This window comes from Microtus pennsylvanicus, chromosome 6, assembly GCF_037038515.1.
Source record: "Microtus pennsylvanicus isolate mMicPen1 chromosome 6, mMicPen1.hap1, whole genome shotgun sequence".
In the NCBI taxonomy this organism is placed as follows: Eukaryota; Metazoa; Chordata; class Mammalia; order Rodentia; family Cricetidae; genus Microtus; species Microtus pennsylvanicus.
Genome location: NC_134584.1, coordinates 104,462,384 through 104,477,487, shown reverse-complemented (window position 1 = coordinate 104,477,487; position 15,104 = coordinate 104,462,384). Strand labels below are relative to the sequence as shown.

The following is a 15,104-nucleotide window of genomic DNA, read 5'->3' as shown; positions in this document are numbered from 1 at the left end:
TGCCCACATCTTCACCCTGGTGTCTGCGTAACATCTCAGACACAGTGGGCCTTCAAGTCTGCCTCGGCCCGTTCACCGTCTGTTCCAGGAATTCCCTCGGCTCAGTAAAACGGCAGACCCGTTCTTCCACACGCTCAGCCCCACGCACTGCCACTAGTGAGTCTTTTCTTCCCGCCCACGGTCCTTGCTATGCCGGAACAGGCCATACCTGCTCCCGCTCTGAATTCTCCCACTCAAGAGCACTCTTCCGCAAGACGCCTGCATGACCCAGTCTCCCTGAATCGCCTCTAGCAATGTTTATATTGGTTGACAGTTTTTATGTGTATGAGTGGTTTGCCTGCATGGATCTGCGCACCACGTTTGCATGCCTGTGGAGACCAGAGTAGGCCATGGCATCCCTTGGAGTTGGACTTTCAGTTGGTGGTCACTGTGCGGGTGTAGGGAAATGAACTCCAGCCCTCTCTAAGGGCCATAAGGGCTCAAAACTGCTAAGCCATCTTTCTAGTCCTAGCATGGTCTTCATCTGCCAGCTCATCCAGCGGTATTTGCTCCATACCACCCCTGATACATTATAAGTAAATGCACACAATGCTTATGCCCACGTGAGTGTGTGCACACGCGTGCAGATGCCAGAGGTGAACCCTGGGTGTCTCTTCTGTCCCTTCCTAATTTTTTGAGGTACGGTGTCTCCCTCAACTTGGAGCCCATTCATTGGCTGGCCAGCAAACTCCAGGGGTTTTCTTGTCTCTACCTCCTCAGTGGTAGGGTTACAAGCACAAGATGTGCACTACCAGCACCTGGGTGACATGTGTACTTTTATGAACTCCCATTTTATAGGGGAGGAAACTGAGGCCCAGGGATAAACAACTGGCTAAAGTCCCTTTCTCCTGGTTCCTTGCATCATCAAGTGATGGACAAAGACTAATGATCTTTGGGTGGCACCAGCATGTATTTAGGGTGACTGAGTTTGCATCCAGGCTCACTGGGAAAGAGTGCCATGATTGATTAGTGCTGTCTGCTCTGGACACAGCAATGGCAAATGTTGAGTGTGCTCCATTATTTCCTCTTCTTGCCCTCAAATTGTCCCTTATGTTGATAGTGGCAGAGGTAACTATGACAACAACCAAAGAACCACTGTACTGTGAGTGTCTCCCAAAGGCCCAAGTGTTGATGCGAAGTGGTAAAGCCCTTAAGAGGCGGGGCCTTGCAGAAGGAAGTTAGGCCACCCGGGATACGCCCTTGGACAGGATATAATCCAAGTGTTTCCTTGCTGTCGTGAGGCAAGCAGGCTTCCTCTCCCACATGCTTTTTTTGCTATGACGTTCAGCCTCATCACAGGCCCCAAAGCATCATTTCCAACTGACCATGGACTGAAACCTCCAAACTATGAGCCAACTAATATTGCCCTCCTTCTAAATTAATGATCTCTGGTATTTTGTCATAGCAACAGACAGCTAGCTAATTCATGGTCCAAATCCCAGATTTGCCCCTAGAGTTCCACCTTCTGTTTTCCCATCTCCATCATTAAAGACGTGACTAATAACACTGAGGATAGGCAGAGGGATGGTTTCTTGAGCATCTTCTCGGAGCCTGATACCAAGCTCAGCCCACCCTGCGGCCCCTCAAATCCGAGCAGCAAACTATAAGACTTCACTGTGTCCATTTCATAGATGAGCAAACTGAGGGTTTGGGAAGATGAGAAGTTTGCCCTGGCTCACACAGCTGGCAAACAACAGCTCTAGGATGCACGCATACTCTAGCCCAATACTCTCCTCAGTCCAAGGGTGACCCTGAGCATAGGGCGGGGGCCTTGCAAGGCTGTGATTCTGGCCAGGCCTTGGATGGCCGTCACGAACTTGACAGGAGTGTGCCTACATGACTTCTCCATAGATTGTGGGGCATGTCTAGTCCTTCTTTTTGTTTTGCTACCTGTTTATTCTCCAGTCCCCCCCCCACTGTCCCCAAAATCATCTCTTTCAGATCTGTCCCCAGAGGCCATAGGAAAGCAGCCTGCCCCCACCACACAGGGAGCTACATGGAGCTGCCATCTGCTAGATGACAAGGAAGAGGCTGCGTGGCATCTGTGCTGAGAGCCTGGGTCCCCAGGGAGTCCTGGGCTGTTCTGCCCAGCAGGGGCCAGATGGGACCGATTCCCCCACTCCAGGCAAGGCCTCTGGGGCTGGGAAAGGCTTACAGACATGACTCTAAGCAGAGGAACTCCCTTTCCTCTTCTGGCTATATGGCCAGAGAGCTTGCGGGCTTCCCTGGCCGGGCTCCCCTGTCCTCCTCTGTCTTGTTCTTGTTGCCTCTCTGCCTCGAACTTCTCAGCTTCTCAATAGGGCTGCTGCTGAGAGCTGCTGGGGGTGCCCACAAGGGGCAGAGAGGAGCCCAGGTATCAGAAGGTGACACCGGGTTGGGAGGCAACAGATCTACAGCTCAGCCCTTTATGGCTGATGTCTGCTCCACTCCCAGAAGGCCACAGAAGCATGCCACATCCCCAGTGTCCACAGGTGCTGGCAGATCTGATTTCAGGGCTGGTTTAAGGCCATTTTAACTGCTTTCTTCGGGGAACTTTTGGGCTTCGCTTTCCTTCCATGGGTTGTGTTTCTATACCGCAGGGGCCAAGGTGCGGAGATGTGAACAGGAACAACCTGTCGCCTACTCTGAGTTTTCTAGGTTTTCTGCACAACCTGGCAGGGTCATTACATGAGCTAAGAAAGGCATGGTGGTCACTGCCAGGTTTCTCACCACACGGCGCAGCTCCAGACTGAAGGCGAGGTGTTAAAAAGAGGGGGCATGTGACCCCATATGGCACCTCACCTCTCTCTAAGGCCTGCCTAGTCATGGAGTGAGCGTGGACACCAAGGTGTGAGTGAGTGTGGACACCAAGGTGTCAGGTGGGAAACTTCTGATGTCACCTCAACACACAGGCACGACTTCTCAACAAGGGATAGGCAGTTAGGCATGCTCCTCAAAGGACAAGTGATGCCAGTTTGAGCAGCTCAGGTGTGTAATGAAAGAAAGCAGGTTCTGCTGCGGAGCCATGAAGGTCGCCTGAGAGGGTGGAGGCCAAGCCAGAGAGTCTATGGAGGCTGTTGTCTTGAGTTCTAAGAGGACACCTGGCTGGTCTAGCAATGGACTCCTCACAGTGGGGTCACGAGAAGACTCTTAAAGACAAAGTCCTGCGTTTTCTTCAGTCAGCGGGAACTTTCTGGTGAGAGCTACGGGGTGAATTTCCTTAGGGCAGTCAACCCCAAGGAACTGTTCTGTGGGACCGAAACCCACGAAGCATTGCTTGTGGGTATTTAAGTGTAGGAAGAAATTAAGCTCTTTGCTTGCTATGGAAACCACACACCCTATCACACCATCACAACAAAGGCCCTAAGAAGGTGTTTCTAGCATGTCTCAGCCAACACTGCCTACAGCTGCTTGGCCATGACCTTGTGGATGGGGGAGAATGCACCACTGTGCTTCAGACGGACCCTGAGCCACATCTTGGGAACAGGACAAAGTGTGACTTTCAGTTTCCAGGGAGCCCACTGTGGCTGTTGGGGTGACCTGTGCTTTCCCTCTACACCCCAACCCCCAACTTTCTCTATACTAATCCTGGTCAGACTCCCCTCAGCGCCTCGGTCAACCATCCCAATGCCAACTTTACAACTCCACCCTCTAGTTCTGCAGCAGCGTAGACCCCAACAGTGACGGACAAGGAAGAGACTTACAGGGGCAAGGGCGTTTGAAGGACATGTAATCCTTGGAGCAGAACAGCGGAGCCAGCCTGCCCTCGAGCACAGCTCGGACTTCTTGAGGGGACGGCCCCTCCACTCACCTGTGGAGACACAAACAGGCAGGTGATAGGGTGCCTATAGCACCCCCATGTCTACAGGCTGTGTACTTACATCACTAGGTGGGGTGGGACTTAGGAACATGTTCCTAGTCTGGTATTCCTGGGCTACAAGGTGTGGGTTGTGGGTGCAGGGGTGGGGTGAATGGGTGTTGGGGTCACGGTGATATGTAAAGGGTGGATCTCTCTTTTGGGAGACCCTGGAGTGGGAGAGTGATGCCATGGAGTTCTACTGTGAAGACTCGCTGTTTCCACATCCTCCATAGACTATAGCATCTTGAGTGCCTTAGGGCTGTCAGGATCCTCAGAGACTGGTCCAAAGTCCTCATTTCATACGGGAAACATGCAGAGGAGAGAGAAGCCTGTTCAAGGCTTCCTGGCTGGCACTGGGAGGGTGTTCCCTGCCTCCTAGCTCAGACTGTATTGTGACGTTGCCCTAAGAGCCAGACTGCTCTTTTCCTCCTCATTTTGTCCATAAGGAAATCGAGGCTCAGAGAGGTCTTGTAGCTTGGCCGAGACCACACAGCTGCCAATTACAGCTGGGGTGAGACTCCAGGTCTGTTTTTTGCTCATGCCCCCAGTCAGCCAGCACCTCCTTTTGGAAGGTACCCAACACATTAGATCACCAATTAGAAAAACAAATGAAAGGAAAATTTCCTTTCCCTACCCCAACCTAGCTCCACATGAACTCTGTGTGACACCTGGATTTTCAGGGCAGCATCGGCCATGCCAGGCCACTTCAACACTCCTTTACAAGGGGAACCGCTTTCAGAGTAATGTCCTCTCAGGCCACTGAAGGTTTGAACCCACTCAAGCCCTCCCTGTGTGTCCCCAAAGGACATAGTGTGGGTTTTTATTTATCAAGAGGCACACTTGACTTCGGAAACTAAAATGTGCTTTAAGAATTTTATTATTATTTCTGTGGAAGGACATTTTGCCTGCCCATCTGTCTGTGCCTACTTGTGTGCCTGCCAGCCGCTCTTAGAGGCCAGAAGAGGACTTTGAATCCCCTGAACTAGGGTTACAGACAGTTGTTGGCATACAGATACTGAGAACTGAACTCGGGACCTCTGGACGAGCCGTCAGTGCTATTAACTTCTGAGCCATCTCTCCAGCCCCTAAAATGCACTTTTGGACCATGGGTGTTGAGTCCAGGGGAAACAGCCTAACCCTTTCCTCGGGGACACTGGGGGTCGCATCATGTGGCCAGAATTTACCTGTGAGAGTCAGACCCAGAGGTTCTCAGTCTTGCCTCAGCTAGGAGCCCCTTCCACAGGTGTTTTCTGTACCAAACAGGCACAGAGTTTGGATGGAGCCCACTGGCTACGCATACTGCGTGGACACACGGGCCTTTCTGTTTAGTAAGTGAACAAGGAACTGCCTCTGCACTGCCCTGCTCTTCTCCCTGATCCCTTAAGACTAAGGTCAGCGCCGTACTTCCTGGCATTGACTCTGGCCAAAGCGCTTCACCTTCCTGAACCTCAGATCCTTCCTGGGAAAGCAGGGATAAGCTTGACGATGCTTCAGGAGCAGCTGTGTGTGACAGGCCTCACGGCACTCTCTCTGTTCTCTGTGGGGGCAAGAGGAACGCAGGTGATCTGGGGACACCTCTGTAAGTCGTGACTTGCCACTCACCCCTCAACATTGTTCAGCTTTCCCAGTGTGAGCCCTAGGCTGGCCTGACATCCACTCTTGGCCTCCATAAAAACCAAGGGAGAGTTTTGACCTGGGGAGGGAGGGTAGGAGTTTGAGCTCCCAGGCTGATAGAGCACCAGTTACACTCTAGGAGATTAAAGAAGAACTTTCAGGCCTGTGGCCTTTGCGTTTGCAGATTACATGTGTGTGAAGGCCAGAAGAAGACCTCAGGTGTCCGGCTCTACATCCCTTACCTTGTTCCCTTATAACATAGTTTCTTACTGAACCTGGAGCCAACAGGCCCTGGAGATCCTATCTCCATCCCTGCCCCCAGCTTTGGGGTCATAGGCTTTGGGGTTATAGGCATATATGGCCACTTCTGGCTTTTTTTCTTTTTAAATGTGGGTGCTGGGAGTCTAACTCAGGTCCTCATGCTTACAGAGAAAGCCTCGGATCCACTGAGCCATTTCTCCAGTCCTTGAGAAATCTCTTTTAAAGGAGGAATGGATGCATCAATCCCTCACCTGAGCCGCTTCCACAGCTCCCCGTCACCTTTAGGGAAATGTCCAGCTCTTCTCTCTAGCACCCACAGCCCTGGGGTCTTCCTGACTCTCTGGTGCACTGGCATAATGTTGGGGTTTAATAAGTGCATACTGAAGGTACTTCCTGTAGTGCTGATCTTGGGGACACCAGATGCCATAGAGAGGTGCAGGTCACCTTCTCTTGAGGGGCTCCCCTTAGGGTGCTGCCTCTCTGAGAGGATTCTCTGGGGCCACCATTTCCTCTGAACCTGGAGACTGAGGTGAAGGCTGGTGAGTCTCGGGGTGTGGGGAGGGTGGGTGTCTTACAGTCCAGGGCCTAATAAGTCCTGTATTACATGTGGTCAGTGACTCAAGCAGACAGTCCTATGTGGGAGTCTTTGGGGACAGTAGGCTCTACACATGTGGTTCGCATTAACCAAACACTTGCTAAGTGCCACTTAGAGTCCCCTGCCCTATTGGGACAGGACCTTTGGGATGAGGAAAACCATTTCAGTTTTGCAGATGAGAAAATGGAGGCTTGAGGTGCTTGCTTGCTCAAGGTCACAGAAAAGAGAGCCAGGAGAGCTGTGCACGTAGGCCACCACAGGCCAGCTTTTAGGATCTCTTCCTGACGCTTCCTTGACTGCTGGTGACAGATCGGTAATAATGGGGACACTTCCCCAGCTTGCGAACATCCTTGAATCCAGTTCTAGAGGATCCTAGACACAGCATCTGGGGAGCATGGAAGGGCAGCAGGGTCTCTGCACCCTCGCTTGGGGCCCAGTTTAGAGGACATTTTCAAAAGTACCTGTACTGTTGGGGTAAGCCCGCCTTAGCCTGATACCAGCATATGCTGCTATGTAGAGAAAGTTTTCAAGTCATACTATACATGCCAAGAGGCAGGCCTTCACCGTGCAGAGCCGATCACCTCCACGTATCCTGTTGCCTATATTGACACCGATGTTTGTCACAGCCAGGGCCACCATGCCAGCCCTGCACTGTGGACCACAGCTAACACTTTACACATGGCCGTTGACTGCCCTTTCCCAGCATGTACCCCATCCGGGCTTGCAAGGGGTCCCCCTCAAATCATTTAAAGTTTACTTTTTTTTGTTTTTCTTTTTTAAGTTCAGGTTCATAAGTAGCCCATGCTGTCCTTGAACTCAAGACCCTCCTGCTTCAGCCTTTTGAACGCTGACCACAACTAGGGCCCCATGCGTGACAGGCAAGCACTGTATTCCTGATCTATAGATCCCTGGCTTTCAAGAGAGATTGTTTGTACTCTAAAGAAGCAGCAAGATGCTCAACCTCCCAATCTATTTTCTCTTCCCTTTACCCACTAGAGGATCTCCAAGAGACCCATGGGAAAACCACTGCCTGGCCCATCAGACCCTCTGTTTGGGCAAAACTCTGTTGTCGTCCCCAGGAGAAAGAGGCTGGATGCATGGTGTCGTGTGAACAAGTACCCCACCCAGGTCCCTGCATGTGAACACAGCCATGACACGGTGATGAGGACAGCTGACCAAGCCAGGCTCAGGTGGGCTGAGACCATGGCTTTTGGTCTGTGGGGAGTGCACCCCACCTGTCCTGGCGAGCATGGACCCATCCGAGGTCACAATGACCCTGCTTGCCTCTCTCTGAGCCCAGCATCAGAGACTCAGTCCCCCCCCCCACTGTGATTCAGTCTCTGACTGGATTGTCTGGCTGCAGATGCGAGAGAAGGTGGGCAGGCGGCACTGCAGGCTTTGACATGACTGAATGGTGTGTGGCTAGACCACGCCATTTGTATATCTCTTTATGTTCCTGCCCCTGGCATACCTCTACTCTGGGCTTGTGGGACACTCAGACCTGGAGAAAGGAGGGTGTGGGATCTACTGGGAAATAGTTCCAGGGGAGACTCAGTACCAAGACTGGAGCTGGATCCAGGAGCCACACGTAAGAGGACAGCAGACAGGGAAGGGTTTGGGGATGGGCTGGGGCTCTAGCCACATTACGGAGGTCACGTGACACGACACATTGTCCACTGCTGTCCCATGCTGTCGGCCTATCAGGTCCTCAATATGAACCTCAACTTTATAGATGAGTTCTGAGATACAGAAGCAGAAAGGGGCCTGGTTAAGGGAGGAGACACCTTGCCCAAAGTGGGGTCCTAGGAAGATTCATAGGGTCAGCTTTTATTGTTTCTGGAAGATCTCTCTGGGCTTAGGGTGACCCTGAACACCAAGTGATGGGTGAGAGGCCTCTTCCATGTGTACCAGGTCTTGGGAGTTGCAGATGGAGCCATTCTTTGACGGTCTGCGTACATAACACACCTCTCCTGCTAAAGGCAGAGTTACAATGGGCATGCACGCTAGATGATAGGGGAGACAGAGCAGAGACAGCTGTGCAGGTGGGGCGCTGTGCATTCGGATAAAGCGGCGGTAGTGGGCTTCGGTAGGGGGTGGTAGGGGAGCAGAGATAGCAGTCAGCAGGCTGGGTGGATCCCTAGGGGAGGAGACTCTAGCTGCTCAGAGCAGAGCACTCAAATACTCTGGGTGGGAACGTGCAGGTGAGTTTGACAGACCTGTGGATCTGAGATAAGACAGTGAGAAAGGGGAGGAGGTGCTCACAGCTCTGCGTTTGCTCAGGTGTAGCGGGGGCAACTGCAGACCGTAGGTGTCAGTGTCATAGATAACCTAGCACTCAGCCCGAGCCACAGGAAGTGCATGGTGACTATGGAGTGAATGAATGATGTCATCTCACAGGGCTTTGTTCCCCAGATCTGTGGGCGTGCGTGTGATCACCCAGAGCAGGAAGGCAGTGTGAAACCTTCTTGGACTTGGTTAGATGCACTGTTCTTGCAAGAGCGCTATCCAGCTTACCCCAGCAGGGGTAACATCAGCAACAGCACTTAGTCCTGTCACAGGAAGGGACTTCCTCAATGAGGATGTTCACGCCTCAGTGAGTACCCCGAAGTCACACACTGTTTATCCTGGGGTTAAAGGCAGGAGAATGAACTCAGGAGTGGGGTGAGGAGGAGTGGGAGAAGACAATGGCCACTTGAAGCTTGCTGGCAGGTGCCTGAGTTCCGAAGTTATTAGACATAGGGTGTGGGAGCACCTCTGTTTCCCGGGACAACATCTGGTCACACATGGGCTGTACTGGATTGGTTAAGATCTGTCTGGAGGTTTTTCGGTCTCTACTTGCCCTAATTTACCAGAGTTGTTCCTCTATAGCAATGGGGTCTCAACTTCCTAGTGCTGAGACCCTTTAATATAGCTCATGTTATAGCAACCCCAGTCATGAAATTATTTTTGTTGCTACTGTAATTTTGTTACTGTTATGAATCATAATGTAAACATTTTTGGAGACATAGGTTTTCCAAAGGGACCATGATCCACAGGTTGAGAACCACTGCTCTATTGGGTCAAATTCCACCCTTGTGGCCAAACCATAGAGGTCTGCTGTTCTTCATGAACATGGCTATCTGCAAGCTGGTCTGGCCCTGCCCAAGAGTATACTGAAGCCCGATTCAGGGCTTGGTGACATCAGAAGAGACCCAGGCAGACGTTAATTTTAAAAATAAAATATGACATAATCCCAATAAGAAGAGACAGACTGATCAAATTATGGTACACAGTTACAGTGGAATATTATGTAGCTACAAAATAATGTTTAAAAAATGTAATAACATATAGACTCTCAGTATGATGTTAGATGTAAAAAGAATTCTGATTATTCTAGGAAAACCCCAACAGGTTATAGAACTGTGCATGATCCTTATTTTGTAGAAGGAAATTCTAGCGAAAACGTTCACACACAGCAAAAGATTAGGGTGGAAATAGAATACACTGGAGGGATTAAGGAGAGTTTTTCATGTATTTTATATTTTTTATGGTATCTGAAATTTTCTACAATGAAACATATTGATTTTATAATCTGAAGAATCATCAAAACGAAGGTTCAGCAAAGAACCTTTTGTGGTAGAAAATAACTGGGTAAAAAAGTCAATGCCAGCCCATTGAAAATGGCTAAAACTAATTTGCCTTTGAACTTTTTCCTTTATAACCGATTTTTCTTTTTTAAGTTAGTTCACCATCTAATTTATAGATAAAAGGGTTCATTAAGATGTTTGAAAACTAATCTTTTCTTGTGGCATGAGGGCTTGATCTCAGGGTCTTGTATATATTACGCAAGTACTCCACTCCAGAGCTGCATCATCAAAACCCTCAGAGTCTTTAAGCACTTTTTATTTTTATTTCTGTCACTACGTCACCCAGGTTGACACTGAACTCACCCCATAGCCCAGAGTTGCCAGGAGCCCATGATTCCCTTCTGTCGGCCTCCAGAGTGGTTGGGATTACAGTTCACATCACCAGGCCCTGTGATCTTCATTCCTTTTAACAGCCATCAAATTATCCCTGATACTTAAGTCTTTTTAAAAGGATTTCTTCTTTCCTGTGTGCCTGTGTGTGCACGTACGCTCACATGTGCACATGCATGTGCCTTGGAGGTCAGAAGAGGGCATGAGATCTCATCAGGCTGGAGTCAGAGGTGCCTGTGGGCCACTCTGTGTGGGTGCTGGGAACCAAATTCTGGTCTTCTGCCAGAACAGCAACAAGCGCTCCTAACCACTGAGCCATCTCTTCCAGCTCCGGAAGCAAGTCATGTTTGCTGAATATTTGAGAGAACGGTGCCTCCCATACCGTAACATTTTGTTTTGAATCAATCTGAACACTTGGCAAGAATAATAAAAATAGCAGACCTCTGTTTTGTAAGAATCTTATGATTTCTGCAGAGCAGACTCGACGTTGAGTGCCGTTCTAGTCTCAGGAGATATCCCAGTGAGTGCTATCGCTGGGGGGAAGGCAATAGACAAGCAAGGGCTGTGGATGCCGGAGGCGATAAATGCTGCAGGGAAAACTGCAGAGGTGGAGAGAATGAGTGGGAGACTGCTCTTTTATGTCAGTTGGACTAAATGAGTTTGATAATTGTTCGAGTAGAAGGAGTGTCTAAAACTGTGATAGCCACGGGCTTAGCGTAAGCACCTTCATTTTCAGCTCTCAGCCACAAAATGATTAAAGATCTCCATAGAGGGAATCATCTTGATAACGAATTGCATGCCGCCGGAGTTAAAATGGGCTAATTATCAATTTCACGAACTCGGGGAAAATTAGGATGAGTCACAGTGATGGTAAATATTCTATACCTAGCTCCGGTCCTTACCCTTCCAGAGCCTCGGGCTTCTCTACTGACACAGCGGGACGCTTACAGGGTGTGTCCCCCTGCCTCCACTCTACCAGAATGCTGTTGTCCGAAACCAAAGAAGATATGTGCTTGTGCTTACAAAACCAAGCGTGAGGGATGTCCCCAGCACAGTCATGGCAGGGCCCCTGACCCCTGGATGCAGCCATAGGCCTCCCGTGTGTTACTTCTTTAGTCTTCATAACGGGCACGACTGGTGTGCAATCAATACTCACTCCATGTTCACAACACTGAGGCTGTGAACGGGAGGCCACCTGCCCAGAACCAAACGCGTAAACGCTGCCTCTCGCTCCAAGAGCGGTGCTCACAGCCACAACTCTGTCTTGTGCTCACTTGCCAAGGGGCATGCCTCCCTGGCCTCAGTTTCTCTTTTGGGAAGCTGTGAGCTGATTAGGGCCTTCCTGTGACCTAGCCCATGCTTGGCACGCTTTTGTGACTAGGGTTCCGAGTGACAGTGATGTCCTCTGAGGGCGTCCAGCTGATTACTGCTAGAGACCCATGATCATCCCACAATCCCATCACGTTCCCTATCAGCTGTGCTCCAAATACTGAATGGAGCAGAAGAACAAACCTATTTCGGGAAGAGGAGGGGGAGAGGGTTATGGAAGATGCAAAGAATGGGGCACCCCAGTGAGTGAGTGGGGGAGGGATAGGGGTGACTACAAGGGAAGGAGAGAAGGACTTCTGGAGAGAAGAACCCCAAGGAGGCAGCCATTCTGTTCCGCAACAGGTGGGAACATTTTCCAATTTCATTCCAGTTCTAGGTAGCAGGGACATGGGTGTCCTCTGCTTTCTTTCCACCAATGCCCCTGCCCCTCTACACCCTCCATGCCTGTCCCCCCACCATGGATGCTCCTATTTTTCCTAAGCCATGGGCATCTGACTGGCCTGCTCTGGGCCTAAGGCCGCAGCTCCCCAGATTCAGGGAGATCTTATTCAGATAACAGGGCAGCTCTTAAGTTCAAACCATGCTGTCTGTCACCAGCTCCAATACCTTTATTAGAGTTATCATGGCCCTGTGACCTCCCGGCTAGAACAGACACATTATAGTCAATATGAAATCATCACAGAGGGTACCCTTCTGACTCATGGTAACCTCGCTGTCCCACTCACTGGGCTTCTTGTTACCCGTTGGAACATCACCGTGGCTCACCTAAACCACCCCATGGAAGACAATCCTCCCTTCACCCACACCAGAGTGGACCATGGTGTGTGCAGACTCCTTTATACAGGGTATGAACAATCTGTGGGGGTATCTCAGCCTGGGGCAGCAAGTACCAGCCAAAGAAAAAAGGGCAGAACACCTGTTGTAGTCAGTGAGCCATTTACAACCCGGACAGAGGCATAGAGAGAGGGTCTGGGCAGGCAGAGGATACCAGCAAGTGCCTGAGAAAGGGGGGGTTAAAGGAGACTTCAGGAGGCCCCTGGGGAGTCAAAGGCTTTCTTAGAGGGCAGGAAGGAGGGCAGCGTCATGTTCCCTCACATCAGGGAAACTCACTTTGCCTCAGAAAATGACACCTGTGACCAAAAGCAGTCAAGTACTAGATAAATTGTCAGGCGCCCCAGAAGAATCATCTCATGATCTGGATTTATCTTCCATACGTTTCAGATGTGGGAAACTGAAGCTCAGAGAAGTCAAGGGTCTTGCCTAAGATCACACAGCTAGGGAATCAGCCAAGAGTGTTTTATGGCCCTAAAGTTTCTACACAGTCCACTAACAGAATCGTGCGTACTTTTCAAAGGGGGAAACTGAGGCACTCGGTGAAGTTCTTAGTTAGCAGCCCATACAATTGAGGAGAACCTACAAGGCCCTCTGTTGGCCCTCAGGTGCACTTGGACTCGGTGAATGGAGACTCTGGCAGCCCCCTGCTTCTCTGGCATGTCACTGTGCGCTCCACTTCCTAGCCTGGGTTTGGCTGCCCATGCTGGCAACGGAGTGGCTGGCTGAGGAAAGTAGCCCAGGGTCGGCACTACCCGCCTGTTCCTGGACTGCAGAGCCCGAAGGACAACCAGGAAGGGCTGCGGGAGTTAGCTGGGACAAAGTGGGTATCGCCCAGATTGGGAAGGAATCTGGAGAGGGGTGGCCGTGCCACTCAGCGCTGCGCAGTCAGCAGAACCGCCACCTCCGATTCAGTTTCGGGTCCTTCCCAAGAGACACACTTGGGAAAGTCTGCCGGGGGTGGGGGATGAGGGGTGGCGAGGAAGCATCTTCAGTATCAGGGGCATGATGCTACAGTATCAGGGGCATGATCCAGGTGAGCAGCCCGTCGGAACGTCAAACTTCCTGGCTTAAGGTGGTGAGAGAGGGTCAAACTCCGTAGAACCTCAGTCCTTCTCCTCTCCCACCCCAGAAAGAGTGCACCCTAGTGTGTCTTTTACTGAGTGGGCTGGTCCGCGACCCTCCAAACCGAGGGCGCGGGACCTGGGGATCCTGTCTTGGGCTTCCACCCGGAGGATACTCGCTTGATACTCAGGCAGGCAGGAGACCTCGGGTTCCTTGCATTTCCCAGGGGGTGCGCGGGTCTCTGTGACCCTCTCGGGGGGGATGTGGGAGCAGGAACCGCAAGAGTCCCGGGAAGCCGCTCAGTTCCGCGCGCGCTGAGGTTCCGCTTGGGACCGCGTCCCCCGCCGCCCAGCGCGTCCCCGGCCGCGTGCCTAAGCCGCCGGGACCCCCTCCGAGGCCCTCCCCGTGCCCCGAGCCCCTTACTCGGCTTGGCTGCCGCGCTCCGCTCCGTGCGCCGCAGTGCCGGCTCCAGCTTCGGCTCCAGCTCGGGTCCCACTCGGGCTCCGGCTCCCGCTCGGATGCCGTGGCGCTCGGGCTAGGCTGGGGCGTCGCGCCGCTCCGCCTGGGCCTGCTGTGCGTGCAGGGGCGGGGCGCACCGGCGGGGCCGGGTCGAGCGGACCCGCACCCGCGATCCCCGAACGAGCCGCTGGCGGCCGTCTCCGGGGCCCTGCCCTGTCCTGCCCTGCCGCAGCCCCGCCTCGCCGGCCGTCGCCGTCTCCACGCCGCCGCTCGCGCCACCGTCACCCTCTTGGGTCCTCCTCGGCGGCGGCGCGGCTCCCAGGTCTCAGCTCGGCGGCGGCGGCGGCGCGGCCCGGGTCATCGCTGAGATGGGGACGCGGGGGAGGTGGGAGCGCCGAGCCGCGCCCCTCTGCGCACAGCCAGCCCGACACCCACACAGCGGCGGGGGGCGGGGGCAGGGCGGCGAGGAGGCCCAGGGATGCAGGGAGGCTGATGCGCCGGGCAGATGTGTGAAGGGTGGACAGACAGACACGTGTAGAGAAGGGTGGACCAACCACATGTCAGAGAAGGACACCCAGACAGGTTGGACAGAGACAAGAGCAAAGGGCAGAACAGAGGGTGGGGACGGCAGGAGGGACACAGCCTGCTGGCCTTTGGGATGGGCAGAGGAGCCTGTCAGGGCCGCCAGTTCCCAGCTGCTAGAATTCTCTTCACGTAGGCTTGGTCAAGGCTTCCAATCTGAGCTACCAGCAGGCCTATTTTCTTCACCCCTTGCCCATCCGGTGTCCTCTGGCTTGGCAGATGCAAGCCTGCCTTGGAAAATCCCTGGCTCAGGGGAGGGATCTGGGATTCAGCTCCTCCTCTGCATTCACCACTTTGGGGGCCTCAGGCATGTCCCATCCCCTTCCCTCCCCAGGCCTTTCCTTTTCATCATTACCACAAGGTCCCTGTTTGTTGCACCCTTAAATATATTGGTGTGCTCGACAGTTATGGTATTTTGGATATTTATTCGCCCGGGAGAGTCCCGCAAGGGCTGCTCCGTCCGAGTGGGACTCCAGGGGTCTGCACAAGATGGCACTTGGTGCTTCAGTGATGACTTTGAACCTTGTAGAATCAT

At 52.4% G+C, this 15,104-nt stretch overlaps 1 protein-coding gene across 1 annotated transcript in view; it reads right to left on the bottom strand.

Moving 5' to 3' along the window:
• Positions 1-14,757, bottom strand: part of Bean1 (brain expressed associated with NEDD4 1) — a 43,961-nt gene extending 29,204 nt beyond the window's left edge. Inside the window, exons 1-2 of the mRNA XM_075977051.1 lie at positions 13,952-14,757; positions 3,723-3,829 (exon numbers count right to left, since the gene is read on the bottom strand). Of these exons, the coding sequence (XP_075833166.1) occupies positions 3,723-3,747 (25 nt within the window). The 5' untranslated portion in view covers positions 3,748-3,829; positions 13,952-14,757. The remainder of the gene's footprint in view (positions 1-3,722; positions 3,830-13,951) is intronic.
• Between the last annotated feature and the right edge of the window lie 347 nt (positions 14,758-15,104).